The sequence below is a fragment of the Dipodomys ordii genome, unplaced genomic scaffold (genome assembly GCF_000151885.1).
Source record: "Dipodomys ordii isolate 6190 unplaced genomic scaffold, Dord_2.0 Scaffold94, whole genome shotgun sequence".
NCBI lineage: Eukaryota > Metazoa > Chordata > Mammalia > Rodentia > Heteromyidae > Dipodomys > Dipodomys ordii.
In genome coordinates, this window is record NW_012267310.1 from 4437798 (window position 1) to 4465574 (window position 27777).

At 41.7% G+C, this 27777-nt stretch overlaps 1 protein-coding gene across 1 annotated transcript in view; it reads left to right on the forward strand.

The window, feature by feature from the left end:
* Positions 1-3245: 3245 nt before the first annotated feature.
* Positions 3246-27777, forward strand: part of Pdk3 (pyruvate dehydrogenase kinase, isozyme 3) — a 69233-nt gene continuing 44701 nt past the window's right edge. The window contains exon 1 of the mRNA XM_013026451.1: positions 3246-3555. Within this exon, the coding sequence (XP_012881905.1) occupies positions 3450-3555 (106 nt within the window). The 5' untranslated portion in view covers positions 3246-3449. The remainder of the gene's footprint in view (positions 3556-27777) is intronic.

Below are 27777 nucleotides of genomic sequence, written 5' to 3' on the forward strand. Positions count from 1 at the left end.
AGGAGGAGGCTGCAATTCTTGGTAAGAAATGTACGCATTATCCCGCCCATGTAATTGTAACCCCTCTGTACAGTATGTTCACAAATAAAATAAATAGTTTGTACAAGAAAATGTGGCATGGTGGTAGAGTGCTTGCCTAGCATGCATGGAGCCCTGGGTTGGATTCCTCAGTACCACATAAACAGAAAAATCCAGAAGTGGCACTGTGGCTCAAGTGGTAGAGTGCTAGCCTTAAGCAAAAGAAGCTCAGGGACAGTGCCTAGGCCTTGAGTTCAAGCCCCATGACCGGCAAAAAAAATTCTAGAATCTAAACTGGGAGTAGTGGAGTATGCTTATAATCCCAGAATTTGGGAGTCTGAAGGAGGAAGATCTTGATTTTAGTTTACAAGCCTGTGTCAAAAAAATCCAGATTCTAGCCATGTGCGAAAATATGGCTCAGCTGTATATGCCAGCCTAGCAAGTTTGAGGCCCTGTGTTCAAATCCCAATCCCCAGTCAGTACTACCAAAAAATGACAGGCTGGTGAATCTTGGAAGCAATGAAGATGTTCTTCTATGGGTGAATAAACAAACTATGGTACATCTATAGAATGGAAAATCATTCAGCCCTGAAAAGATAGGAGCTATTAAGCCAGGAAAAGATGGAGGAACCTTTAGCACATGTTGCTAAGTGAAAGAAGCTAATCTGGAAAGGCAACATATTATATGATCCCAACTACAGGATACTGTTAAAGAGCAAAACTGAAAAGTAATGGGTTAGTGCAGCGGGTTAGTGAGAGAGAGGAATGGATAGGAACACTGGATTATTTTTTCTTTGTGCTGGTACTGGGACTTGAACTCAGGGTCTGGACAATGTCTCTTAGTTTTTTGTTCAAGCTGGCATTCTACCACTTGACCACAGCTCTACTTTTGGCTAATTGTAAATAAGAAGCTCACAAACTTTCTTGCCTGGGCTGGCTTCCCACTGCAGTTCTCAGATCTTAGCTTCCTGAATAGCTAGGATTACAGGCATGAGCCACTTGAGCCTCGCAAGATTAAAATATTTTAAGCTCTTTGTGTCTTTAAGTTCACTGACCTGTAAAATGATGATAATACTCACCTCCCATTTTTGCTGTGGAGAGACAACATAAGTACTTCCAGAGAATACACAAACAACTGCTACCAATTATACTCCCCCTGGAGGTAGCACCTGAGAAAGTCACTGAGGAATCACAGACTTTTGGTCTCCTTTCTGTGTTTGTTCCCTGCCCTCAGCTGTTGTACTTCATTTTGCTGGTAAAGCTGCTAGCTGAACAGCTTGGTGTAGTATGTTTTCTTTGATTTGAATATAAAAGACAGGGTCGTCCGCCAAGATGATCAAATTGTTCTTGAAAATCCAGAAACATAGCAAGATCGCTGGATGTCTCTGAATGTACAGGTCACTTCTTTAAATTTATGAAATACAAGCAAAGACTTGAGTGCATAAACACCCAGTGAAGGCACAAAAGCTAAAAGCTATATGCTAATAATACTGTGAAGTGAGAAAAACAGTCCAATCAGAACAAAGGTGTGATTTTCAGTTACATTTTTACCTTTCCTCAAGTAACACATTTTTCTTTCTGATGGGTATTTATGTACTACTAAAAGTTAAGTCAAGGTATAGTGGAAATGATTAAAGCAAGTGGTATTTCATGCATTCACATTAGTAAATAATGGTTTCATATCATAAAAAATGAGTTCAAGGGGCTGGGAAGGTGGCTCAGTGGTAGAGTGCTTGCCTTGCATGCATGGGGTCCTGGGTTCGATTCCTCAGCACCACATAAGCAGAAAAAGCTGGAAGTGGTGCTGTGGCTCAAGTGGTGGAGTGCTAGCCTTGAGCTGAAGAGCTGAGGGACAGCGCCCAGGCCCAGAGTTCAGGCACCATGACTGGCAAAAAAAAAAAAAAAAGAGTTCAAATTCACTGAGTATTCATGTACTTGGACTTGAACTCCAGGCCTCGCTTGCTTCCTTACATCTCTTGCTTATGGCTGGTGCTCTACCTCTTGAGCCACACCTCCAGTCTGGCATTTTGCTGGCTAATGGGAAAAGGGAAGACTCTTCTGCCTGTTTGTCTTTGATCCTTTGGATCTCTGCCTCCTGTGTAGCTAGGATCGGTGCCTGACTCAAATTTACTCTTACGCAAAGAATACTATAGCGTCAGCTTGGACTCCTGCCCTAAAGTGGTGGGGGTGGTAGTGGTATGGTAATGAAACCAACTCAGAGTCCTATGGAGGTGAAGGAATATGAAGGAGAGCCTTTTCCCAGCGACCTTATATTTGATTTTCTCCAATAATAGTGGTGGTGGAGTTGTAAATATAGTCAGTGAATTGATCATCCTGTCCAGCTGTGTTGTAGAGGACAAGGGAGGTGGACGGGGAGACACCAGACAGTGTTAGTGACATTGTGATGGGCCTGGGCAAGGGTGGTAGTGGTGTGTGTGTGGTGGGAGCATGACACCAAATTCCTTTCTTTACATTCTGCTTTAAAAAAAAGTATCCGACCAGGTGGGTCCGCAGGCTGCAGAACTAGGAAACTGAGCTAGTGATGTAACAATCTCCTAAAAAGTGGAGGCTGGGAGGGCGGGACTTCTGAGACTAGGAAACAGTGACGTTACAATGAGCTCTGTCAATCCTGAAGGGGTGGAGTTTGGAGTGGGGGAATGAAAGGACTGGTGAGCCTACATTTAGTTCTGTCCAAAGGTGGTCATAATGATGGGGGCCGTGAAATGACCATTGTATTTAAGAACAGAACATGAAAAAAAAAAATCAAAGTGTCAAAATGCAAGAAACACCCTAATGTGCAACAATTCAGCCTTTTGCCCGTTGTGGGGCCTGGGGTGCTGTCCCTGAGCTCTTCAGGCTTTCAAAGGCCTGAAGCAACCCAGCAAGATCTTGTTTAAGGTGTGGATTCCCATTGTCCTCTCAGTCTTCTAGAACCTCAGCTACCTTTTAGTCTCTCAGGCCAGCGCCTAGGGGGACCAGTATAGAGGTGGGGCCAGGAACAGAGATACTTGCCAAGCCAGGAAGAGTCCCGAGAGCTAGGGAAGTATAAGGTTTCTTCCCCCGCAGCAAGAGCAGAAGAAAGCCTGGGCAGCGGCCAATCAGCAGCGATCGAGTTCGCCCGCGTGCCCCCGGCGCCCTGAGAACCCTCGCGCGCTGTGTACGTGCAGCGACAAGCCCCGCCCCCAAAGGGCGGGGCCTAAGAAGCCTCGAGCGGGCAGTTGCGGCCGGCCCGGGAGCTGCTGCTGTTGCTGTTGGTGCGGTGGCGGTGGCAGTGGCGGTGGCTGCGGCTGCTCCAAAGGCAGCTGGTGTGGAATTCTAGAAAGAGGTTGAGGTGCGTCCCCGCCGATCGTCCCCAACCTGCGTTGCTCAGCTGTGCCGGCCCCTGAGGCCCTCCTGACGTCTCGGCAGGTCGGTGTCCTGCTTCCGAGAAGATGCGGCTGTTCCAGTGGCTGCTAAAACAGCCAGTGCCCAAGCAGATAGAGCGCTACTCACGCTTTTCACCATCACCGCTCTCCATCAAACAGTTCTTGGACTTTGGTGAGTGCTGGGCCACGGCCCCCCTAGAGCTGTGGGGGTGCAGGGGATGCCGCCATCTCGGCCTGCCCTCCGGATCTCCTCGGTCTCCGGGCAAAGTCCGTGGGAACTGCGGGTGGAGCTAGGGGATGCCTGGGATCTCTCACTTGGGGTCGGAATTGGGGACGCGGTGGCGTGGTAGGGCCCAACACCGTCACCCCCCTGCAGGAGAGCTCAGCCCGAGATGCAGGAACTACGTTCAGAGACTCACACCCCTTATAGGACTCCCCAAACCTTCCAATGTACTTCACATAAACCCCACTGTCCTTAAAACTTCACGATGAGATGTGGGTGGCTTTGAAACATTTTTTTTAAGTTGGAGATTTTAGTTTGGTTGGGTAAGAGCTGTTTAGAAACACCTTGAGGTTGATTAAGACTATGGCATTTTGTTCCTCTCTTTTTTTGCTCTTAGGTGGTTGGTGTACAGCAGGACTGGTAGGACTTGAACTGTATACAATCTTCATTACGTTATGGTGAAGCAGAGGCCTGGGTTACAAATGCCATAGATGCTGATGTAGTGCCCTTGGATGGGCTCTTTGCTCAGCTTCCGGTCTAGAATAACTCTAGCTCTCTTGCTCCTCTCCTTTAGTGTCCCCATCCACCTTTTTTTCCATGAAGTGGGCTGGGCTGGTAGGCAGCTCCACGGTTTGTTGAGCTCCCAACTTGCTTTAGGCCTAGCTGAAATGAGAATAGATTCTACCACCTTCGGTTAACTGGATCGTGTTTCCCCAGAAGGATATTGTTCCAAACCCCAACCAGAACTCAATGTGATTGTGAACCGCCTAAAGGTAAAACAAAAGTGTACTGCCAGGTATCAGAATGGAACTCAGCATCCCTGAAGTTCAATGGAGCAGCAAAGATAGTCTAAGCTCTCTAGGGAAAATTAAGGGACATCTGTTTGTTTAATGAATTTATGTAAACTCCAAGGATGGTGTCAGTTGGGCATAAAAACTAGTAGTAGGTAGGACATCCCAGGAAGACTTGATATATAAAATGGGATGGATTTAATACTTTTAAAAATAGCAGTTGGGCTAGGAAGTGAGATATAGGTTAAAGTTGAGACAAAGTCAAAAGAGTTTACAAACTAGAGTGCCAGAGAATTATAGTAAAAAGTCAGAGTTTCATGAGATGTTGATCTTAAACTTTACTCCCCAAAGCTTTGTCTTTCTTTCCTTTTCTTTTGTTCCTTTCTTCCTTCCTACCCTCCTACCTCAGGGTCTCATATTCTTGCTTAGCTTCTATTCCTCCCTTCCCAAAGCTAGCACTAACTCTACCACTTGAGCCCCATCTCCACTTCCAGGTTTGCTGCTTAAGTGAACTTCAGAAGACTCTTGGATTTGTCTGCCTGGCTCTGCATCTGACCAAGATCCTCAGATCTCAACTTCCTGAACAGTTAGGCTTATGGACATGAGTCATGGGCCCCAGGCCCCAAAGCTTTTCAGTTGTTGGAGTCTATCACCTCTGGCTACTTGTAGAAATTTAAAGGTTTGAGGCAGGTCTGGACTTTAGAGCTTAGAATGAAAATGTTGCTATACATAGGTATGTTTTCTGTCTCTAATAGCTGACACTGGTGGCTCTTGCCTGTGTTCCTACCTACTCAGGAGGCTGAGATCTGAGGATTGCTGAGATCTGAGATCTGAGCTGGGGCAGGAAAGCCTGTGAGACTCTTACCTCCAATTAACCACCAGAAAACTGCAAGTGTTGCTGTGGCTCAAAGTGGTAGCGCACTAGCCTTGAACAAAAGAGCTCAGAGACAGCACCCAGGCCCCGAGTTCAAGCCCCATGACCACGCACACACACAAATGAAATGGGTGAATTTGTGAATACTGAACTTAATTCTGATTCCTCCCACCCTCAAAACTTGTGATAGCTCTAGTAACTTTTGGTAGTTTATTTCTATGGGTAGCTAGTGTCCACACGTATTTACTGGTATATTGGCAAGGATGTTATTTGAGTAGGAAAACCACAGCAGGGGATAATGTTATCATAGAAAGTCTATGGGACGAGTATCTGGAAACCAGTGTTCACCATTTTAAAACATTGAGATCAAAGCTGGGCACTGGTGGCTCACACCTGTGATCCTAGCTACTAAGGAGGCTGAGATCTGAGGATCTCGGTTCAAAGCCAGCCCAGGCAGGAAAGTCTGTGAGACTCTTATCTCTAGTAAACCACTCAGAAAACTGGAAGTGACACATGGCTTAAGTGGTAGAGTGCTAGCCTTGAGCTGAAGAGCTGAGGGACAGTGCCCAGGCCCAGAGTTCAAGCCCCATGACCAACAAAATAAAACAAAAACATTGACATCAGTGATTATCAGCTTATGTCTACATTCCTGAATTTCTGATATCTGGGTGTGGAGTACAGGGCATTTTTTTTTGTAGGTTGGTCGTGGGGCTTGAATTCTGGGCCTGGGTACTGTCCCTCAGCTTTTCAGCTCAAGGCTAGCACTCTACCACTTGAGCCACAGCACTACTTCCTATTTTCTGGTGGTTTATTGGAGATAAGAGTGTTGTGCATTTTCCTGCCTGGACTAGCTTTGAACTTCGATCTTTAGATGTTAGCCTCTTGAGTATCTAGGATTACAGGTGTGAGCCACTGGTTCCTGGCTTATAGGTCATTTTTTAAAAAAGAAGATCTTGGATTGTTCTAAAGCATCCTCATGGATAAAAATCAACTGGATGCTCTCTTTTCATTTATGTGCTCTATTTCTCTAAGCCCTTTAAAATAGCAAGTTTCTTAAGGGATCTTTTCTGGAAATAGAGCCTAAAACCCAGCAATACAAAGTGTTCTTAAATGGCTTGTTAATTTAAACATTAATACTGTAGTACATTAAAAGGATGTGATTTTAAAAAATTATTGTAAAGTTGATGTACAGAGGGGTTACAGTTAAATAAATCAGGTAAAGAGTACATTTTTTTTTTTTTGGGTCCGGTTGTGGGGCCTGAACTCTGGGCCTGGGCGCTATCCCTCAGCTCTTCAGCTCAAGGCTAGCGCTCTACCACTTGAGCCACAGTGCCACTTCCAGCTTTTTTCTTTTTGCTTATGTGGTGCTGGGAATCAAACCTAGGGCCTCAGGCATGCAAGGCAAGCGCTCTACCACTGAGCCACCTTCCCAGCCCAAGAGTACATTTTTATTATTATTATTATTTTTTTGGGGGTCTGGTCGTGGGGCCTGAACTCTGGGCCTGGGCGCTGTCCCTCAGCTCTTCAGCTCAAGGCTAGCGCTCTACCACTTGAGCCACAGTGCCACTTCCAGCTTTTTTCTTTTTGCTTATGTGGTGCTGGGAATCAAACCTAGGGCCTCAGGCATGCAAGGCAAGCGCTCTACCACTGAGCCACCTTCCCAGCCCAAGAGTACATTTTTTTAAGGCTAATGTTATCCCTTCCCTTGTTCTCTCCCAGTTTTTCCCTCAAGGGTGGGATTTTTTAACTGAGTTTTTTTTTCCCGCCTGTACTGGGCTTTGAACTCAGGACCTGGCACTATCCATGAGCTCTTTTATCCAAAGCTGGTACTCTACCACCTGAGCCACAGCTCCACTTCCAGTTTTTTGGTGGTTAACTGGAGATAAAGAGTCTCATGGACTTTCCTGCTCTGGCTGGCTTTGAACCAGTAACCTTAGATCTCAGCATCCTGAGTAGCTAGGGTTACAGATGTGAGCAGTCAGTACCAGGCTACCAATTCATTCTTTTTGCCCTGAGATTACAGTCACATGTTTCCAAATATAAAAATTGCAAAAGGACACAAGGAGAAAAACCCACTTCCTACTTCTATTTATTAGCTTCCCTTTTTTGTACAAATGACATCTTACACCTTCATCTGTACCTTGCTTTTTAAATAGTTAGAGAACTTTTTATATATGTACCTTAAGAACATCCTTTTTATAGCATCTGAAAATTTGATTATATAGATGTAGTATAATTTAACCAACTCCCTCTTGATTGCTAGTAGGTTTCCAATTGTTACTGTGACAACAGGTGCTCAGTGAATTATTATGTACATTGGAATTTCATGCCTGTCTGACTATATATATATATGTGGGGGGGTGACAGATTCCTAAACATAAGTTGCTATATCTGTGAGGATGTGCATTTGTGATTTTGATAAACATTGTCTAATTCCTTTTTATACAGATTTTCTGTTTACCATCCTAATAGACGTTTCTACTGTGTGTGCGCGTGTGTGCGCGCATGTGCGCGTACACACATGCATGCACGCTTGTCAATCCTGTTGCTTGAAATCTGGGCCTTGGGCACTGTTCCTGAGGTGCTTTGCTCAAGAAGAGTGCTCTTCCACTTGAGCTACAGCTCCATTTCTGGCATTTTTTGGTAATTAATTGAAGATAAGATTTTCACAAGCTTTTTTGTCTGGACTGGCTTTGAACCATGATTCTCGGATCTCTGCCACCTGAATAGCTAGGATTACAGGCATGAGCTATTTTCAAACTTTGTGTGTGTGCCAGTCCTGAGGCTCGAACTTAGGAACTGGGCTCTTTTTGTCCAAGGCTAATCACTTCTACAACTTGAGCCACAGTTGTACTTTCAGCTTTTTTGGTAGTTTATTGGAGATAAGAGTCCCATGGACTTTCCTGCCGAGGCTGGCTTCAAACTGTGATCCTCAGATTTCAGCCTCTTAAGTAGCTAGGATGATAGGCCTCAGTGGTTGTCAAACTTTTGATGGGTGGAAAAAATGGTATCTAGATAGAAATTATTTTCTCCCTGTGTAAACATTACTTTAGCTTTTAGTTCCTACAATAATGCAAAATAGAAACATGCAGAGAATTAGAATAGTTTGATAAACTTCTGGGTTCATTACATTGATGTCTAAGTGTTATTTGTCTATGAACGTATGCATAATGCAGGCTGTTAGGTTTTCTTATTAAAGTCAAGCTTGTATCAGAAAGACTTTTTTTTTTTTTTGGTCCGGTCGTGGGGCCTGAACTCTGGGCCTGAGCACTGTTCCTCAGCTCTTCAGCTCAAGGCTAGCACTGTACCACTTGCACCACAGCGCCACTTCTGGCTTTTTTCTTTTTGCTTATGTGATGCTAAGGAATTGAACCCAGGGCCTTAGGCATGCAAGGCAAGCGCTCTACCACTGAGCCACCTTCCCAGCCCCGAATACAGCACTCTTATTTCTTAGTTTTTATCTTTGTTCTCCTCCTTAATTAGATTAGCTGATGGTTCATTTAGATTTTTTTAGTTTTATGACTTTTATTTTCTAGTTCATTAATGTCTACTTTGACTTTATTAATCCCATTTGATTTTCTAAGGTTTATTTTGTTCTTTTTCATTTTTAAAAAAACGATGCTTTTCCTTTTTCTTCCATTTTTTTGGGGAACCGGGAAGGTTGTTTATATCTGTCTTTCCTCTGATCACTGATCAGCTGCTTCAGCAGCTGATGTGTGTTTAGTTCCCTCCTCCCATCTCTTCTACATTGTTGATTTTTGCTGGGCACTGGTGGCTCACTTCTGTAATCCTAGCTATTCAGAAGGCTGAGATCTAAGGATAGCACCTGAAGCCAGCCTGGACAGGAAAGTCACAAGACTCTTATCTCCAAGTAACTAGCAAAAAACAGGAAGTGGAGATGTAGTTCAAGTGGTAGAGTACCAGCTTTGAACAAAAAAGCAAAAGAGAATAGCCCAGCCCTGAGTTCAAACCCCAGTATCAGCATTAATATATAAAGATCTCTGGGGGCTGGGATTGTGGTTTAGTGGTAGAGTGCTTGTCTAGCATGCATGAAGCCCTGGGTTCAATTCCTCAGTGCCATATAAACAGAAAAGGCCAGATGTGGCACTGTGGATCAAGTGGCAGAGTGCTAGCCTTAAGCAAAAGAAGTTCAGGGCCAGTGCCCAGACCCTGAGTTCAAGCCTCAGGACTGGCAGAAAAAAAAAAGTTTTGTGTTCTGTGAGTGAAGGGTTGTTTTGTGAGCATTAATTTTCAGTATAGATACATTCTGAAGACAATTGAGTTTTGTCACACTGTTATTAGAGAATGTTGGGTGAACTATGCTCTTAATTTATTGATATTTATTTTTGCAGCCAAAGTTTATGGTCATTTCCTGTGAATTTTCCTTGGACAGCCAAAAAGAGGTTATTCTCTCAAGTTAGAATTATTATCATGCTTACCATATCAGTTATGTTATTTAGGTTTTGTAAAGCTTTACTTTCTTATTTCCTTGTTTTATGGGTCAGATATGAGAGAAGTTAAAGTCTCCTAATAATATGTTCTCTTTCTCTGCATGTCTTACAGTTTTTGTTTTATGATGGTTCATGCTGTGTTGATGCTTATGAACTGTCATGTCCTTATCCATGCCCTTTAAAACTAGTTGATGGCTTTTTGGCCAGATGTAATCTTATTTGACATTAAGCTCTTGTTTGCTATTTTCCTGTTTGTATTTCCTGTTACCTTTTATTTTCAGACTTTCTGAATTATCTTGCTTTAGGTGTTTCTCTATATACAATGGGGTGGTGAGTTTTGCTTTGAGAATCATTTTTTTCTTTTATACGTATCCATATGATTTTTTCTTTTTTATTTCTTTTATTTTTTCTTAATATATATTTTTATTGTAAAGATACTGTACAGAGAGGTTACAGTTACATGAGCAAGGCAATGAGTTCATTTCCTATTGAGCTTATTTCTTTTTATTTTTTATTTTTTTTGGTTGGTTGTGGGGCTTGAACTCTGGGCTTGGGCGCTGTCCCTCAGCTCTTCATGAGCTTATTTCTTTTTAAATTTTATTGTCAAGGTGTTGTACAGAAGGGTTACAGTTATATAAGTAAGGTAGTGAGTACATTTCTTGTCAAACTTGTTACCCCCTCCCTCATCTTTTCCCACTTTCCCTCCTCCCCAGCTCCTACACTAGTTGTACAGATCATTTCCAACTGATTGTCTTGTGAGTTTTGCTGTTGCATTGGTTCCCCCTTTGTCCTTTGTCTCATCATTCTGTTGTTCCCCTTCCCTTCCCTAATTCAGATTAATGTATATACAATACCCAGGGTACCAAAATCAAATACAGTGACAACAGGGGATAAACCATAGGGGGAAAATACAAAAGAAACAACAAATTGCGTAGTACATTAAAAACAACAACAAAGAAAAACCTCTTGTGTCCATGTCTTGGAGTTGATCTCCCTTAGCATCATCTTCTATGGTCATATGTACATAACTATTGAGCTATTCTGCTCATCCACTAGAACTATCCTAGACATAATAATAATTATTACAAATGCGGGAAACCATGGGACCTATGTTTTTTTGGATCTGGCTTTCTTCACTTAATATGAATTTTTTCCCAGTCTTTCCATTTCCTTACCTTTTTTCTTTTCATATTTTATTTTCTTCTATACCACATATAACCTTTGCTTAGTTTTTTTTTTGTTTTTGTTTTGGTGTCTGTCTCTGAGCTTCTTTTGCTCAAGGCTAGCACTCTACTACTTGAGCCACAGTGCTACATCTGTTTATGTGCTTTTTCTGTTTATGTGGTACTGAGGCATACTAGGCAAGCAAGCACTCTACCACTAAGCCACATTCCCAGCCCTACTTTTTTTTTAAAATTTTATTTTTAATTACAATTTAGGCTTTCATTTTGGTTTTAGTTTCTATGAATAAAAAGTTCTCTTGGTAAGCTGAGCGTCAGTGGCTCACGCTTGTAATCCTAGCTACTCAGGAGTGTGAGATCTGAGGATCACAGTTCAAAGCCAGCCCGAGCAGGAAAGTCCATGAGACTCTTTATGTCCAATAAACCACTAGAAAACCGGAAGTGACGCTGTGGCTCAAGTGGTAGAGCGCTCGCCTTGAGCTGAAGAGCGCTGGGAGAACGCCCAAGCCCAGAGTTCAAGCTCCGCAACTGACCAAAAAACAAAAACAAAAGAACAAAACAAAAAAAGTTCTCTTGGTGATAGAAGAAGACTTGGACTATTATAGTAGACTTTGGCTATTATGACACAAATTAAAAATGGGCCCTTCTGAATGTTGAAAAAGTTGGTAGGAAATGATTCATGTTTTCATTTGGACTTTCTTTCCATCTTTCTGGTTCTCTCTTTAATCACTTTATCCCCTCCCAACAGATCTATTTCCCATTGGTTTTATTTCCCAGTGACTTTGATACAGCTTCACTTGTGTGAAAGATATTTGTTCCTGTTTCTCTTTTTTTTTTGGGGGGGGGGGGTCCGGTCGTGGGACCTGAACTCTGGGCCTGGGCGCTGCCCCTCAGCTCTTCAGCTCAAGGCTAGCGCTCTACCACTTGAGCCACAGCGCCACTTCCGGCTTTTTTCTTTTTGCTAATGTGGTGCTGAGGAATCGAACCCAGGGCCTCATGCATGCAAGGCAAGCGCTCTACCACTTAGCCACCTTCCCAGCCCCGTTCCTGTTTCTCTTTATTTCATCTAAAATAGTCTCCTTCCAGGGCATGGGCACTCATCTGTGGGTAACCTCACTCAGCTTGCTCAGCTCAGTTTGCTTGGCAGAGTGAGCGCTCCATAAATGACGATTACTCCATAGAGAGGTCATTAAACATTATGTCACCTTAATTTAGTCAGTTGTTACATAAGTTTAAACTTCCACAATGTCCTCACATTTAAATATAGCATCTCCCAAATAAAACCACCAGAAAAGGAAGCTGTTTGACAACCTTGTTATCTTTTCATAGAACTCTATGGTTTGATTTCTAACCTAATCGCACTGGCTCTGCAAACCCTAGGGTTTTAGCTGTTAGAAGATAGAAGCCCCACCTCAAATTAATGTGTGTATATATATATATATATATATATTTTTTTTTTTTTTTTTTTTAAAGACAGGAGACAGTTTCTCTGTCTTACTGCTTTGAGGTTTAGGGCCCATTCTGTTTTCCATTCGAAAGTGTTTTAAGATTCTGATACTCACTGGAAAGTTGACTTCATTTCCAAATAACAGCTTTGACAGTGTTTCAGTTTTTTGTTTTTGCCAGTCCTTGGATTTAAACTCAGGGTCTGGGTGCTGTCCCTGAACTTCTTGCTCAAAGCTAGCGCTCTATCACTTAAGCCACAGCACCATTTCTGGTTCTTTGGGTAGTTTGTTGGAGATAATAAATCTCATAAGCTTTCCTGCCAGGGCTGGCTTTGAACCACCATCTCAGCCTCCTGAGTAGCTACTATTACAGGTGTCAGCCACTAGTACAGAGGAATATCTCAGTTTTCTTTTAAGTTGTTTTTTGTTCCTTAAAACCTACCTCTGAGGGGACCAGCAATTTCATTCCTGGAGAAGATGAAAGGTTTTTAAGAGTTTGTACTAGGAAAAGGAGAAATATTCTTATTTTGCTTCTGAGTACATGTATTTTTCATATGTGTGTGTGTGTGTGTATGTGTGTACATGACAGGACTTTTCCATAAACAGCTGTATTTCTGCACTGCTGGGTTGACAAAAATTAGGCAGACTTGTTTGGAAACAGAAGCAAACTACTTAGAATGAAAGAGGATGAGAACATCGTAGTTTAAGGTCTAGATATTAAACTTAGCTTATTGTATCTTGATCAGTATTTAAATGGAAGGAAAGAACTAGCCTTTTGGGACTTTAAAATCAAATACATCTGAGTTTCCACATGATGTGGTTTATTAGACTCCAGGACATCATTCAGGCATTTAAAGTTGGAGGTCTTGCTTCATTACCTTTGCAGTGCATGAGTGTGCTTTGTGTGCTTTTGAAGGAAAAGGAACATTAGCAAGATTTGGGAAACCTTAGCTTTTGTTACTGGGTGGAATCAGAAAATATCATTGATTTTTTTCCTACTTTCTTTTCTCTTTTCTGTTCTTCTCTGCCTGCCTGCCTTTTCCTTTCCCTCTCCTCTTTTTCCTCTTCTCTCCTCTTCCTTTTCTTTTTTTCTTTTCTTTTCGCTGATTCCCAGGGCTTGAACTCTGGACCTGGACGCTGTCCCTGAGCTGATTTTTGCTCTACTGCTTGGGCCACAGCACCACTTCTGGCTTTTACTGAGTAGTTTATTGGAGATAAGAGTCTCACAGACTTTCCTGCCTGGGCTGGCTTTGAACCACAATCCTCAGATCTCAGCCTCCTGAGTAGCTACGATTACATGTGTGAGCCATCAGTGCCTGGCTTCTTTTGTTTTTGAAATATAGTCTCACTAATCTTGTAACCTAAGCTGGCCTAGAACTATTGTTCTGCCTCAGTCTTTCTAGTTCTAGGAATACAGGGGTGTGCTTCAGTTCCCGGTCTTTTCTTTATATTGTACAAGCATCCAATCATTTTGTTTTTGTAATAATTCTCTCTCAGAGTTTGGGAAATCCTTTTATTTTAGGAATACTTTGGACCAAGAGTGTCTTAACTTGAGCTTGATTACCTGTTTGCCATTGTTTTTTAGTTCATAGACATTATTTGTGCGGGCCTTGGGGCTTGAACTCAGGGCCTGAATGCTGTCCCTTAAGCCTCTTTTGCCCAAGGTTAGTGTTCTGCCACTTGAGCTATAGCTCTACTTTGGCTTTTTTGTTGTTGTTATTTATTGGAGATAAGAGCCTTACTGCCCGGGCTGGCTTTGAACCATGATCCATAGATCTCAGCCTCCTTAATAGCTAGAATTATAGGTATGAGCCCATCGACTTTATTTTTAAGAATATCTTTAAGTTCAGGGACTGGGGACATGACTCAAGTGGTAGAGTGTCTGCATAGTGAAGCCCTGAGTTTAGGCCCTAGTACATATGAAAACAAAACTCCCAGACCCTCCCTCCTCCAAAACCCAGTATCTTTAGGGTCACAGTAAAATTATGCACAACGTGCAGAGAGTTCTATTATGTCCCCTATAAACACAGCCTCTACAACTGTCAACACACTGCAACAATGTGAGACATTGATGAGCTGCCAATAACTGGTATTAGAATTGACGAATTTCCATTGAGCCGTCATTATCCACAAAAGTCCATTGATGTTTGGGATCAGTCTTTGTGTTGTCTACTCTGGGTTTTGATGACACCTGTTTTTGTAAAGGTTTACTGGAACACAGCCATACCCATTCATTACATATATTCTCTCTCTTTAGGCCTACACAATAGCAGAGCTGTGCCATTGCCAGAGTCTATAGAGCACACAAATGCAAAAATGTTTACTATCTGGTCCCTTTAAAGAACGTTTACCAACTTCTGGTCTAAGAGAATTCAGTTTCCTGTTTAAAGAACTGGGCAGTGATTGCTCCTGGTTTGCTTTTATTCTCCTGTGTGCTGCTGACAAGAAGCCTTGGAATTGGAGTTTTAGGGGTTGCTAAGTCTCTTCTAGATAATACATTAGATTGCCTGTAGTGTGTCTATGTCTGAGTAGAATTACCATGTGAATGGCTTTGAGGGATTTTATGGTTTTAATTTACAAGACTGTTTTTTATTTATTTTTTGGCCAGTCCTGGGGCTTGAACTCAGGCCCTGGGCACTATCCCTGAGTTTCTTTTGCTCAAGGTTAACACTTTACCACTTGAGCCACAGTGCCACATCCGACTTTTTTTGTGTATGTGGTACTGAGGAATCAAACCCAGGGCTTCATGCATGCTAGGCAAGCACTCTACCACTAAGCCACATTCCCAGCCCATGTCAGGAAAAATTTAAGTGTACCGATTTCTCCACAGTCCTGCCAAAAAGACTTAGTGGACAACCAAGGAACTAGGAACTAGGAGTTTTTGTTCGCCCTGCTCGGGCTTGTTGTGTGCATTCTTGTTGAGTGTTAAGTGCCTTTGAATATTTAGTTTCTGAAACCTGAAGTTTTAATCATTTGTGTAAATTTCTTGGATGGACTGGTTAATTAGTCAATGAACATATTGACTAGCAAGCACATTCTTGGAAATGTGCCCAGGGGACTGTGGCTGGGCTAGCTGGGGATCTCATGCTTTTCAACCATCATCATGTAAATTGACCTCGAAGCTAGCTAGCATTGAGGTAGCTCTAGTTCGTTTGTTTTTATGGCAGTCTGGACTGATTTACTTCCACATTTCTCTTCCTGGTAGGGCTGGGTTTGGTCATGACTCATAATGGGTGTCCTTCATATCATTCAAGGAGAACCTGTTCCTGGTCATTGTCTCATCTGAGCTCTGAGAGTGTATACCTTCTGCCATAATAAGTAGCATATAAACTGTAGGAAACAGTTAAACAAGTTAGTATTTATATTGGAATTGAATACTTTAGGTTCTAGAGTAGTGGTAGATTATCTCCCTGAGAATCATCTCAAGTTGTTATGTGATTTTATTTGCATTCTTAGACTTGAGCTACGATTCTCCTTGAACATTTGAATTCTCCTTGTAATGGAGTTTTCTCTCTCACTAGTGCATGGAAGTCAGTGTATAATAGTCTCATTGTTACAAATAAATTACCAAGTCTCTAATGCTTTTTCCACACCATGAAGATAAATATTTTTCTATGTGTCATTGTTCTGAAAACAGTAAGGTCCTTTGAAATTTGTAACATACTTATCTTTCCCCCCAAACAAGTCACATTTTTGTAAATGAGGACATGCTTAGCCTTCCTTTCTTTTGAATCTGCTGTAGTAAAATGCAATGTCCCCTTAAGTTTGGCCACAGAAATCTCTTGATACCTTGCTGGATTTTGTATAAATTGGGTTAATTTCTCCTGGTTTCTGCAATTAAATAGAAGGCAAAGTATACATTGTTCTATTAGTATAACTAAACTCATCTCACAATCTGCTTTCTTGGATACCTTATCAATTCCTTGCTCTGCCCATTATTTACATAAAGGTGGATGGCATTTGTGCCCTTCGTACTCAGTCGGCTTTCTGCTTTAGTCAGAGCTTTGCTTCAGTGAAACTTTCCCAAAAGGAAGTTAAATGAAACTAGAAAGGATAAAATAGATTCAACTATCATCTACTGAAATACTTAACCAATACCTGGTATAAAATTAAATTCATTCTCACAACAGCCATGCTCATCTTAGAAATTAAGAGAAGGGCTGGGAATGTGGCTTAGTGTGCCCAGCATGCATGAAGCCCTGGGTTCAATTCCTCAGTACCACATAAACAGAAAAAGCCAGAAGTGGCTCTGTAGCTCAAGTGGTAGAGGGCTAGCCTTAAGCAAAAGAAGCTCAAGGACAGTGCCCAGGCCCTGAGTTCAGGCCCCAGCTGTGGCAAAAAAAAAAATAAGAGACTGAAGTTATGTGTAGATGAGAACTACTCACTCACATTGTAGGTAATAATGCCGGTCTTTACCCACCTGATCATCTTCCCACCTCTTCGCTAAGGTGATTTGATGGGCTGGGACACACATGATCAAAACAAACTGGAGGAAGGGATCAGCAAACTTGTCGCTACCATTTGGCAAGCATTTCCACAGCCATTTCCTTCATGAATTTGTTCTGTTTTATTTTTTTTAATCTTTTTCAGTTAGAATCATCTTAACAAAGAAAGGGGAAAAAAAGAGTTTTACAGAATGAAAGGTTTGTGGTCAGTTTCCTAAGATATTGAAACAAGATTCAACTATGTAATTAAAGACGAAAATTACCTAGGTAAACAGGAAATCTTTGGATGCTCAATAGCCATTTTTTTATTTTATGCCATGATATTTTTAAAAATTCAATTGTATTGTCAAGGTGATATATAGAGGGGTTACAGTTACATATGTAAGCTAGTGAGTCCATTTCTTGTCAGACATTATTACCCCTCCCTTGTTTTTCTCCCACTTTCTTTCCTTCCCTCACCAGTTGTAAAGTTCATTTCCAACATAGTGTCTTGTGAGTATCGCTGTTGCATTGGTTCAGACTTTGTCCTGTGTCTCACCATTTTGTTGTTCCTTCCCTTTCCTAATTCAGATAAATGTATATGCAGTACACAAAAACAAATACAATGACAACAGGGGATAAACCATAGGAAGGAAAAAAAAAGAACAAAAGAAAAAAAGAAATCACAGTACATTAAAAACAACAACAAAAACTCGTTTCCATATCTTGGAATTCATTTCACAATAGCTCAATAGCTATGCACAAATGACCATATAAGATGATGCTAAGGGACATGAACTCCAAGATACAGCCAGTTTTTGAAACAGGATTTTAAAAAAATTTATTTCCCCACATTTAATGATTTCTGATTCTCAGTGCTAGTCACTTGGGAGAATCCTCTTGGGGATTCCTAACAAATGAAACTTTCCTCACCCCTAAAACACTTAAGTCATTCTCAGGATAGGCACTGAGAATGTTGAGTGACCTGGATAATTGTCATGTGCTTCCAGAGTTGAGAACCATAATGGAAGGTCCAGTAAAGTTTTTGCCCAAGATCCCAAGCTACCAATTACTTCAGGGGACAATCTGTGTGACATGTAGAAAGTTAACACTGAGGTCATCAAATCCATTAGTGTTAGTTGAATATTCTGGATTTTGGAATGCAACAGAAGTTGAGAAGCATTGGCCAAGGTGTAGTCGCAATCATTAAGAAGGAGCTCATAGGTAAATGAGAAGCTGTGACAAATACATAATCTTATATATGCTAGCCAGACTTTGTGAATCATGAAATTTTTGTGTGTACAAGTCCTGGAGCTTGAACTCAAGGCCTGGATTCTTTTCTCTTCTCTTCTCTTCTTTTTTTGCCAATCCTAGAGCTTGAACTCAGGGCCTGGGCACTGTCCCTGAGCCTCTCTGTGCTCAAGGTTAGCACTCTACCACTTGAGCCACAGTGCCATTTCCTGCTTTTTCTGTTTATGTGGTACTAAGGAATCAAAACCAGGGCTTCATGCATGCTAGGCAAGCATTCTACCACTAAGCCACATTCCCAGCCCAAGGCCTGGATTCTTTTGCTCAAGGCTAGCAGTCTACCGCTTGAGCCACAGCTCTATTTCCAGATTTTTTGGGTCATTTATTGAAGAGTCTCATAGGCCAGGCACTAGTGGCTCATGGCTGTAATCCTAGCTACTCAGGAGGCTGAGATCTGAGAGTCACCGTTCGAAGCCAGCCCAGGCAGGAAAGTCCATGAGACTCTTAAAACCACCAGAAAAGCTGGAAGGGGCACTATGGCTCACGTGGTAGAATGCTCAGCTTGAGCTGAAGAGCTCAGGGACAGCACCCAGGCTCAGAATTTAAGCCCCATGACTGACAAAAAAAAAAGAGTCTCACAGACTTTCCTGCCCAGTCTGGCTTTGAACCGAGATCCTCAGATCTCAGCCTCCTGAGTAGCTAGGATTACAGGTATGAGCCAAGGTGCCTGGCAAATCCTGTACTTTCATGGAGTCTTTTCTGCAGTTCTTACCTCTCTTAAAGGTGGTTGAAATAACACAACTGTTCTTTATTCAAAGTGTCTTGGAAGCCTTTTTTGATTGAGAGCATAGAATGAATGGAAATGTGTGCATTTTTTTTCATTTCTTCTTGAACTCAGAACCTCAAGCTTGCTCATCAGGTGTTCCTCCATCTGAGCCATGCCTCCAGCCCCTCCTTTTTTTGGGTCCAGTCGTGGGGCCTGAACTCTGGGTCTGGGCGCTGTCCCTTAGCTCTTTAGCTCAAGGCTAGCGCTCTACCACTTGAGCCACAGCGCCACTTCCAGCTTTTTTCTTTTTGCTTATATGGTGCTGAGGAATCAAACCCAGGGCCTCATGCATGCAAGGCAAGTGCTCTACCACTGAGCCATCTTCCCAGCCCCCGTTTTGTATATTTTTGAGATAAAATATCACAGGCTTTGAACCATGATCCTCCTGAATCTCAACCTCCTGAATATGTAGGTTACATGTGCCACTGGCACTCAATCCCTTTTGGCTTTAGTTTGGTTCCCCACCCACCCCAGTCCTGGGGTTTGAACTCTGGGCTTTGTTGCTGTCTCCGAGCTCCTTTTTGCTCAAGCCTAGCACCCTACCACTTGAGCCACAGTATCACTTCTGGCTTTTTCTGTGATTAATTGGAGGTAAGAGTCTAATGGACTTTCCTGCTGGGGCTGGCTTTGAACTGGGATTCTCAGATCTCAACCTCTTGAGTAGCAAGGATTACAGGCGTGAGCCATTGGTGCCTGGCTGGCTTTAGTTATTTTTGAGATAGGGTCTTATATTTATGGCTGGTTTGGTATAGACCATGGTCCATGTGTTTATGCTTCCCAGGTAGTTAAGTTGGCAGGCACACATTACCACGCTCACCTTTTTGTTGGTCTGGAAGAGGTATCACAAACATTTTGCCCAAGCAGATGTTGAATTTAAATCCTTTCTGTCTCAGCCTCCTGAGTGTTTAAAGAGCCGCCCTTTGCAGCTCTTTTTCCTTTCCTGATCTCTGCCTACTTTCCTCGACTGTTTGCTTAGCAGTACTCTCCAGAATTGTTTCAGAATGACCATATTTAACCTCCCCATGTTACACATGAGAAAGTAGAAGCCCTGGGTAACAAAAGGCCTGTGTCAGTCATTAGCTAGCTGCTCCTGTAACATCAGATCTTAACTTCCAGTGCCCACCAGCAGTGTCAGCTTGGGCAAATGACTTAGTTCCACTACACTTTAGTACTCTCGCATCTACAAAATAGAAATGATAACATTTAACCATAGGATTGCGGCTTTGATGAGATCATTCGTGCAGCATGAGGCATGGCACCTGGTGGGTGCCGCGTGGATGCTGGCTAGGAATTTATTATGAGTGAGTAGCATAGCATTTTCCTGGATGAAATCAGCTTCTAGCTAAAAATAAGGACTGTGAAGGGAGCTATTAACCTTGAATGTTAACTTTTTTCCCCCAGATTTCCAATGGTCTCACCAGTATGAACTGATCATTTCCCAAGAAACAGCACTTGCAGTTTATTTGTGCCATGGGTGTGACTGGCTTTAGACTCTCTTCATTTTGTTCATGAAGCTTTGCCTCAGTGAACCTCAGGGATCAGTACAATGTGACCTTTGCCTAATGATTCCTGCTTCCATTGACAGCAAGGCATCTTGTAAAGAAAGTTACTAATTTACTGTTAGGACTAGATCATTTTGCTCTTCTAGAATTACATTGATATGGACATGTGGTGAGTTTGGCTACGAAGTAGTCATTACTCACATGCTCTCGCTGATCACAGCTCTGTGTGTAAATCAGTTTGATCACATCCTTATCTCTTCTTTCTACTCTCTGGCCTGATATACTATATTGACTATTAATCCCTTTGGACTATTACTTTTTTACCTACCTCCATTTTGGCTCTTAATAAATTACTTATTAAGATGATCATTAATACATATTTATAATAAAGTTATTAATTAATTTATAGTAAATTTAATATGATAAATTTATACAACATACAATACAAATTCGTAATAAATTGACAAGCTATAAACTACCAACAACTTAATTATTAGGAAATTTTTTTTATTTTCTTAATAAATTATTAAATCTTTAATAAAGATTGGAGTACCAATAACCAAATATATATAGAATGAAGTTGACCTATAAGAGGAATTCACCATTACCAATAAATGTTATCTTTAACCTCTGAATTTTATTTGTTTTTCTAACTTTATGCTTAAACTTACTAGGTATTTGAATGATACATTTCAATCAGAAAATACTATTGAATGTTTAAAATGATCCAGGTATGTGCTAATGGATCTTCAATTTTTTCTGGAGTGTTCTGGGACCCTCAGCACATAGAACTCAGCGATTGGGACAGTGGCAGATATGTTGCTGAAATGGAGGAACTAACCTCTGGACCCATAGTGGAACCCATAATGTCTACGACCTCTTAAATGCATGAACAAACTTCTCCAAACAAGACAAAACTGTGGCTGGGCACCAGTGGCTCACGCCTGTAATCCTAGCTACTCAGGAGGCTGAGATCTGAGGTTCACAGTTCAAAGCCAGCTTGGGCAGAAAAGTCCCTGTGAGACTCTTATCTCCAGTACATTACTCAGAAAAGGCTGGAAGTGGCACTGTGGCTTAAATGATAAGAGCGCTAGTCTTGAGCAAGAGAAGCTCAGGGACAGTGCCTAGGCTCTGAGTTCAAGCCCCAGGACCAACCAAAAAGAAAAAGGAAACTGTTAAGATTCGCAGGCAGTGAAATAACACTACAGAGCATGAAATAGAACAATTATTTTGAAAGTCTAACTGAAGTTTTCTTTTTTTATGGTATGGGGACTTGAACTCGGATCCTCTGTTCTTGCTTGCTAGCTTTCTTGCTCAGGGTTAAGACGGTACCACTTGTGTCACACCTTCAATTCCGAACTGTTTTAAAAAGTGATTGTCTTTTTTTTTATTGTGAAAATACTGTACAGAGTGGTTACAATTACATGGGCAAGATAATGAGTACATTTCTTATCAAGCATTGTAGCCTCCTCCTTTGTTTCCCCTTCCCATCCCTTCCCATCCTCCCCCCGCCCCCCCAATCCTCCCCACTCCCCCGGACCACCCCCACCAAAGTTGTAAAGTTGGCTTTCGACATGATGACTAAAAAGTGATTGTCTTGAAAGACTTCCACTACTATCATTTGATAATTATCCATTCACACTTGAAATTGTTTCTCTTTTTTAGAAAGTGTAATTTTATTGTTATTAAGGTATTATACAGAGGAGTTATCATTTCATAAGTCAAGTATTGAGTATACACTTTTTGGGGGACAGCGTCACCCCTTTCTTTACTTTTCTCCCATTTTCCCCTCCTATCCCTGCCCATGAAATTGTTCCTTTTTTTTGGTTGTGGGGATTGAACTCAGAGCCTGGTCACTATCTCTGAGCTCTTTTGCTCAAGGCTAGTGCTCTACTGCTTTGAGCCACAGCGCTACTTTCATTTTTTCTGGTTATTAATTGGAGGTAAGAATGTCATGGACTTTCCTACTCAGGCTGACTTCGAATCTTGATCTCAGCCTTCTGAGTAGTGAGGATTACAGACTACCAGTACCCAGAGAAATTGTCCTTGAAGAACCATTGAAAATTATTCATTGTTGCTAGGTGGGGAATCTAAGAAGAGGTTACTAGCTAACTTAATGTTGCTCATGGAAGATAGTAGGTCATAGGCAAAAATTGTATGCCACTGGGATATAGAGACAAGAAAGCATTTGCATTAAGTCCTGAGAGCCTCTACAAGTATACAAGAACAAGGTTGGAGACTGGGAGACAGTGGCTCACGCCTATAATCCTCACTACTCAGGATGCTGAGATCTGAGGATCACGGTTCAAAGCCAGTTCAGGCAGGAAAGTCTATGAGACTTTATCTCCAATTAACTACCCAAAATCCAGAAGTAGAGTTGTGATGCAAGTGGTGGAATTCCTTGAGGACAAAAGCTTAAGGACAGCACTCAGGTTCTGCATCCACGCCTCATAAAAACAAAGAACAGGAAAGAAAAGGCAAAGTACAAAAAAGACACAGTGGTATGGCTCAGTGGTAGAACAAGGGCATACATAGCATGTGCATGACCCTGAGTTCAGTCCCTGACACCAAAACCAACAACCCAACAAACAGAAGAGAATAAATTAAAGGATCATGAAACTAGGAAGAATAACCAAATACTCATGAGTATATTCTAAGTTAATAATTTACTTACACGAATGCATCAGAATTTTCCAAGCCCCCTGATCTCTTTGTCATTTTGTTTGAACAAATATTAGGGACATTTGTAATTGCTATATTTGAATAAGAGGAAGTATAGGGAGAAATGTGGAATAAAAGTAGAAAATCAAAACTAAGGAACATTGAGAAGCCAAGTAAGTAGGGAAAAAGGAAGTCAGATAATTGGAAAATATTTGACATGACAAGGAGGCCTATAAAAACAAAACACTTGTGAGGACATTTATTTAAAACCAAAGGCTTGCTGGGTGCCAGTGGCTCATGCCTGTAATCCTTGCTACTCAGCATGCTGAGATCTGAGGACCGCAGTTCAAAGCCAGCGTGGTCAGGAAAGGCTGTGAGACTCGTATCTCCAATTAACCACCAGAAAAAGCTGGAAGTGGCACTGTGGCTCAAGTGGTAGAATGCTAGCCTTGAGCTGAAGAGCTCAGGGACAGCGCCCAGGCCCAGAGTTCAAGCCCCAGGACTGGCAAAAAGAAAAACCAAAGGTTTGTTAGACCCCTTAGATTAAAACTAAGTATTCAGCATCAATGTCTAAGCTAAAATATGAGTTAAACTACAGAAAGGTTTCAAAAACTCAAGCATTTCATATTTATTTTTAGGTTCACTAATGAACTAACTAAAAAGACACATCCTCCTGTTTAAACTGATGTATAATTAAGGTATTTAAGTACAAAGAATTAATCCTTAATGCTAAATTAGAATGTAAGGCAAAACCTGAGAATGTTCATCTACTCTTTTTTTTTAAATACAAACTTCTGAAAGTATTATCTAGTCTTCCAAGAACTCATTGACAAACTACCATAAGTGAATTGTTGTAAGGTGCCCATGGGGGTATCAAGCCAGATAAAATGAGTTTGTGACAGGCTGATAAGCCGGAGACACATCCTGAAATTGGTTCTCTTAAATCATGCCTAGAAGTTGAGCTTTCCATATCGTGCAGAGTTGATCACTGTAAGCATCAAGGACTTTTTAACTTTTTGATTTTTTTATTATTATAAAAGTGATATACAGAGGGTTTGCAGTTATATAAATAAGGTAATGAATATATTTCTTTTGGGACAGTGTCTCCCCTTCCCTTGCTCTCTCCCAGTTTTCCCTCCCATCCCTACCTATAAGTTATATAGTTCATGTTCCACGTAGTGTCCACTGCTGCATTTGTTCACCCTTTGTCCTTCCATTTCTGTACCCCTCTTTTTGCCTCCCAAAGACAGACAAGTGAACATGAGAAAAAGAAAAAAAAACAAAAAACAGCTGAGAACAAAACCTCTTGTTTCCATTTCCTAGAGTTCATTTTGATAAATATTATTTTATATGACCAGATGCACATAAGCATTATGCCTTTGTTCCTATTCTAAGTATCCTCCTTTGGTCTCACTGTGTGTGAAGCCTAGAGTCCTGTATAACATATCATGTCCTGGTATATTCTAGTTCTAGCTTCTTCATATGAGAGAAAACATGCCCCATTCCTCTCCCACTATTTATTTCAAAATAGTGAATGGAAGTGACACTGAGAAAACTTTTTGCTTTTTGCCAATTGTGGGGCTTGAAGTCAGGGCCTGGGCACTGTCCCTGAGCTTTTTTTGCTCAAGGCTAGTGTTCTACCACTTTGAGCCAAAGCTCCACTTCTGGTTTTCAGGTAATTAATTATAGATAGAGTCTCATGGCCTTTCCTGCTTGGTCTGACTTCAAACCCCGGTCCTCAGATTTCATCTTCCTGAGTAGCTAGGATTACAGGCATGAGCCACCAGTACTTGGTTCAAACTTTCATCTTTTATTTTTGTTTTTTTTTTGGATCCGGTCGTGGGGCCTGAACTCTGGGCCTGGGCGCTATCCCTCAGCTCTTCAGCTCAAGGCTAGTGCTCTACCACTTGAGCCACAGCACCACTTCCGGCTTTTTTCTTTTTGCTTATGTGGTGCTGAGGAATCGAACCCAGGGCCTCATGCATGCAAGGCAAGCGCTCTACCACTGAGCCACCTTCCCAGCCAAACTTTCATCTTTTAAAAACTATGTAGAATCTCTCGATGAGCCCAAGGAACCACATTAATCCAGAATGTAGTCTTGCTCTCAGAAATGATTAAGCAGCAGACTAATTCATCTCCCATTTCATGACTTCGGATTGTTCTGTTTGATCATTAATTCAACATCATTAGTGATTGCTATTTAATGATTCCTCTCATCTAAGCTTTAGGAATGCTTCAAGATTCAGTATATTTTCTCTCTCATAAAACTCTATGAAGAAGATGCTGTTCTTATAACTGGTCCCAGTGAGCTTTAGAAAGTTAAAGAAATTTGCCCCTGCTCATGAAGCTTGTAGATGCTCAAGATTCAAACCCAAGGCTAACTTTAGCATCTGACCTTGTTATTTCTGTCCTATGTGTCTACAGTCCTTTATCTGAATTCTGAATTCCAAAGAGTCCTAAAAGTATGAGTTTTGGTGCTCAAACTTGTTCTGGGGCAAAATCTGACTTGAACTGACTTGGAATAATAGAATAGTCTTTATCCTACTTAGTATAAATGTTCATACATTTCACTGTTGCTGTATTGTATTGTAGACTATTCTATGTTACATAAGTACAGCAATTATGAACCTATCTAATCCTGTTGGTTTCAGAGAAGCAATGTGTACCTTCCAGCCAGCATTAGATGCTTATAGTCCCTTTCATTACTCTTGCCTATACTTCCAATATTTTGTTCCTAATTAGCCATGGACTGGGAATTTTTTTAATTTATTTTTGTACCAGTACTGGGGTTTGAACTCAGGTCTTGGATGCTGTCCCTTAGCATTTTTGCACAACTCTAGTACTCTACCACTTGAGCCATAGCTCCACTTACAGCCTTTCGGTGATTCATTGGAAATGAACCACATGGACTTTTCTGCCCTGGCTGACTTCAAACCACGATCCTCAGATCTCAGCCTCTGGAGAAGCTAGAAACTTTTACTACACAATAAAACTTAGACATTTTTTTTAAATCATGGATTCATATTGATACTCCTAGTTCTAGTGATATGCCATAGTGTTCATGTGCTTCTCTATTCCAGAACTTCCTTCTTCCTGTTAGAGAAGAAATTATTCATGATCTTCCTTAAATGATAAAGAAGATCTGATTTAAGAGACCACTGCAGTGTGATTTTTCAGTAATAGAGAGATTGGTCTCAACTCTTTTATTTTTTTGGGGGGGGATGGGGGGTCAGTCATAGGACTTGAACTCAGGGCTTGGGCACTGTCCCTAAGCTCTTTTGCACATGGCTAATACTCTAGCACTTTGAGCCGCTGCATCACTTCTGATTTTTAAGTAGCTAATTGGAGATAGGAGTCTCACAGGGAGTTTTCTGTCAGCGCTGGCTGGCTTCACCGCAATCCTCAGCAGAATAGCTTAGATTGGATTATAGGTATGTGCCACTGGTGCTGGGTTTGGTCTCAACTCCTAATGCAGCAAGAAAAAGTAGAGCAGAATGCAGAGGGGGGTCTGTCAGTGGGTAGAAAATTGTGAAGAGGAATCCAGGCTGGGGAGATTCTTTTTTTTATTGTCAAGGTGATGTACAGAGGGGTCACAATTAACATAATCCAGGATATGACTATATTTCTTTTTGAAGAGTGTCACATCTTCCCTCATTTTCTCCCAGTTTTTCCCTCCTGATCCCCCTGGGGAGATTCTTGTTTTTTATATATATATGTTTTTTTAATGGTAAAAATGCTGTACAGAGGGGTTCCAGTTACATGAGCAAGGTAATGAGTACATTTCCTATTGTGCATTGTTGCCTCCTCCTTTGTTTTTCCCCTACCATCCCTTCCTTCCCCACCTCCACACCTACTCCCTGCTCTCCCTCTGCCAAAGTTGTGAAGTTCATTTTCAACATAGAGTTTTGTACGTCTCATTGTTACAATGGGTCAACCTGTATCCCTGTTTAAGCATTTTGTTTTTACCTTTCCCTCCCTAAATTAGAAAAGTGTATATATAAGATGCAGGGCACTGGAATCAAATACAGTGAAAACAAGTTATTATTTACCATAGCTAAGATATGGAACCAACCCAGACGCCCCTCAGTAGATGAATGGAACAAGAAAATGTGGTACACACACACACACACACACACACACACACACACACACACACACACACACACACGAGGAATCTGATCAGATATAAGAGTGATCAGTTGGGCTGGGAAGGTGGCTCAGTGGTAGAGTGCTTGCCTTGCATGCCTGAGGCCCTGGGTTCGATTCCTCAGCATCATATAAGCAAAAAGAAAAAAGTAGGAAGTGGTGTTGTGGCTCAAGTGGTAGAGCACTCGCCTTGAGCTGAAGAGCTGAGGGATAGCACCCAAGCCCAGAGTTCAGGCCCCACGACCAGACCCTCCCCCCCAAAAAAAAAGAGTGATCAGATACCAAGAGTAGGGGATTTTTGCTTAAAAACAAACACCTAGCCAGCATTGGTGGCTCATGCCTGTAATCCTAGCTATTCAGGAGGCTGAGATCTGAGGATTGCAGTCCAAAGCCAGCCCCGCCCGTGAGACTCTTATCTCCATAAACCACCAGAAAACCAGAAGTGACGTTGTGGCTCAACCAGTAGAGCGCTAGCCTTGAGCCGAAGAGCACAGGGATAGCACCCAAGCCCAGAGTTCAAGCCCCACGACCGACAAAAAAAAAAACTAAAAAGATTCTTGTTAAAAAGGCCTAAGTGGCTTTAGACTAAGGTTGGGGCCTAGTCAAAGACAGGGCTTGAAAG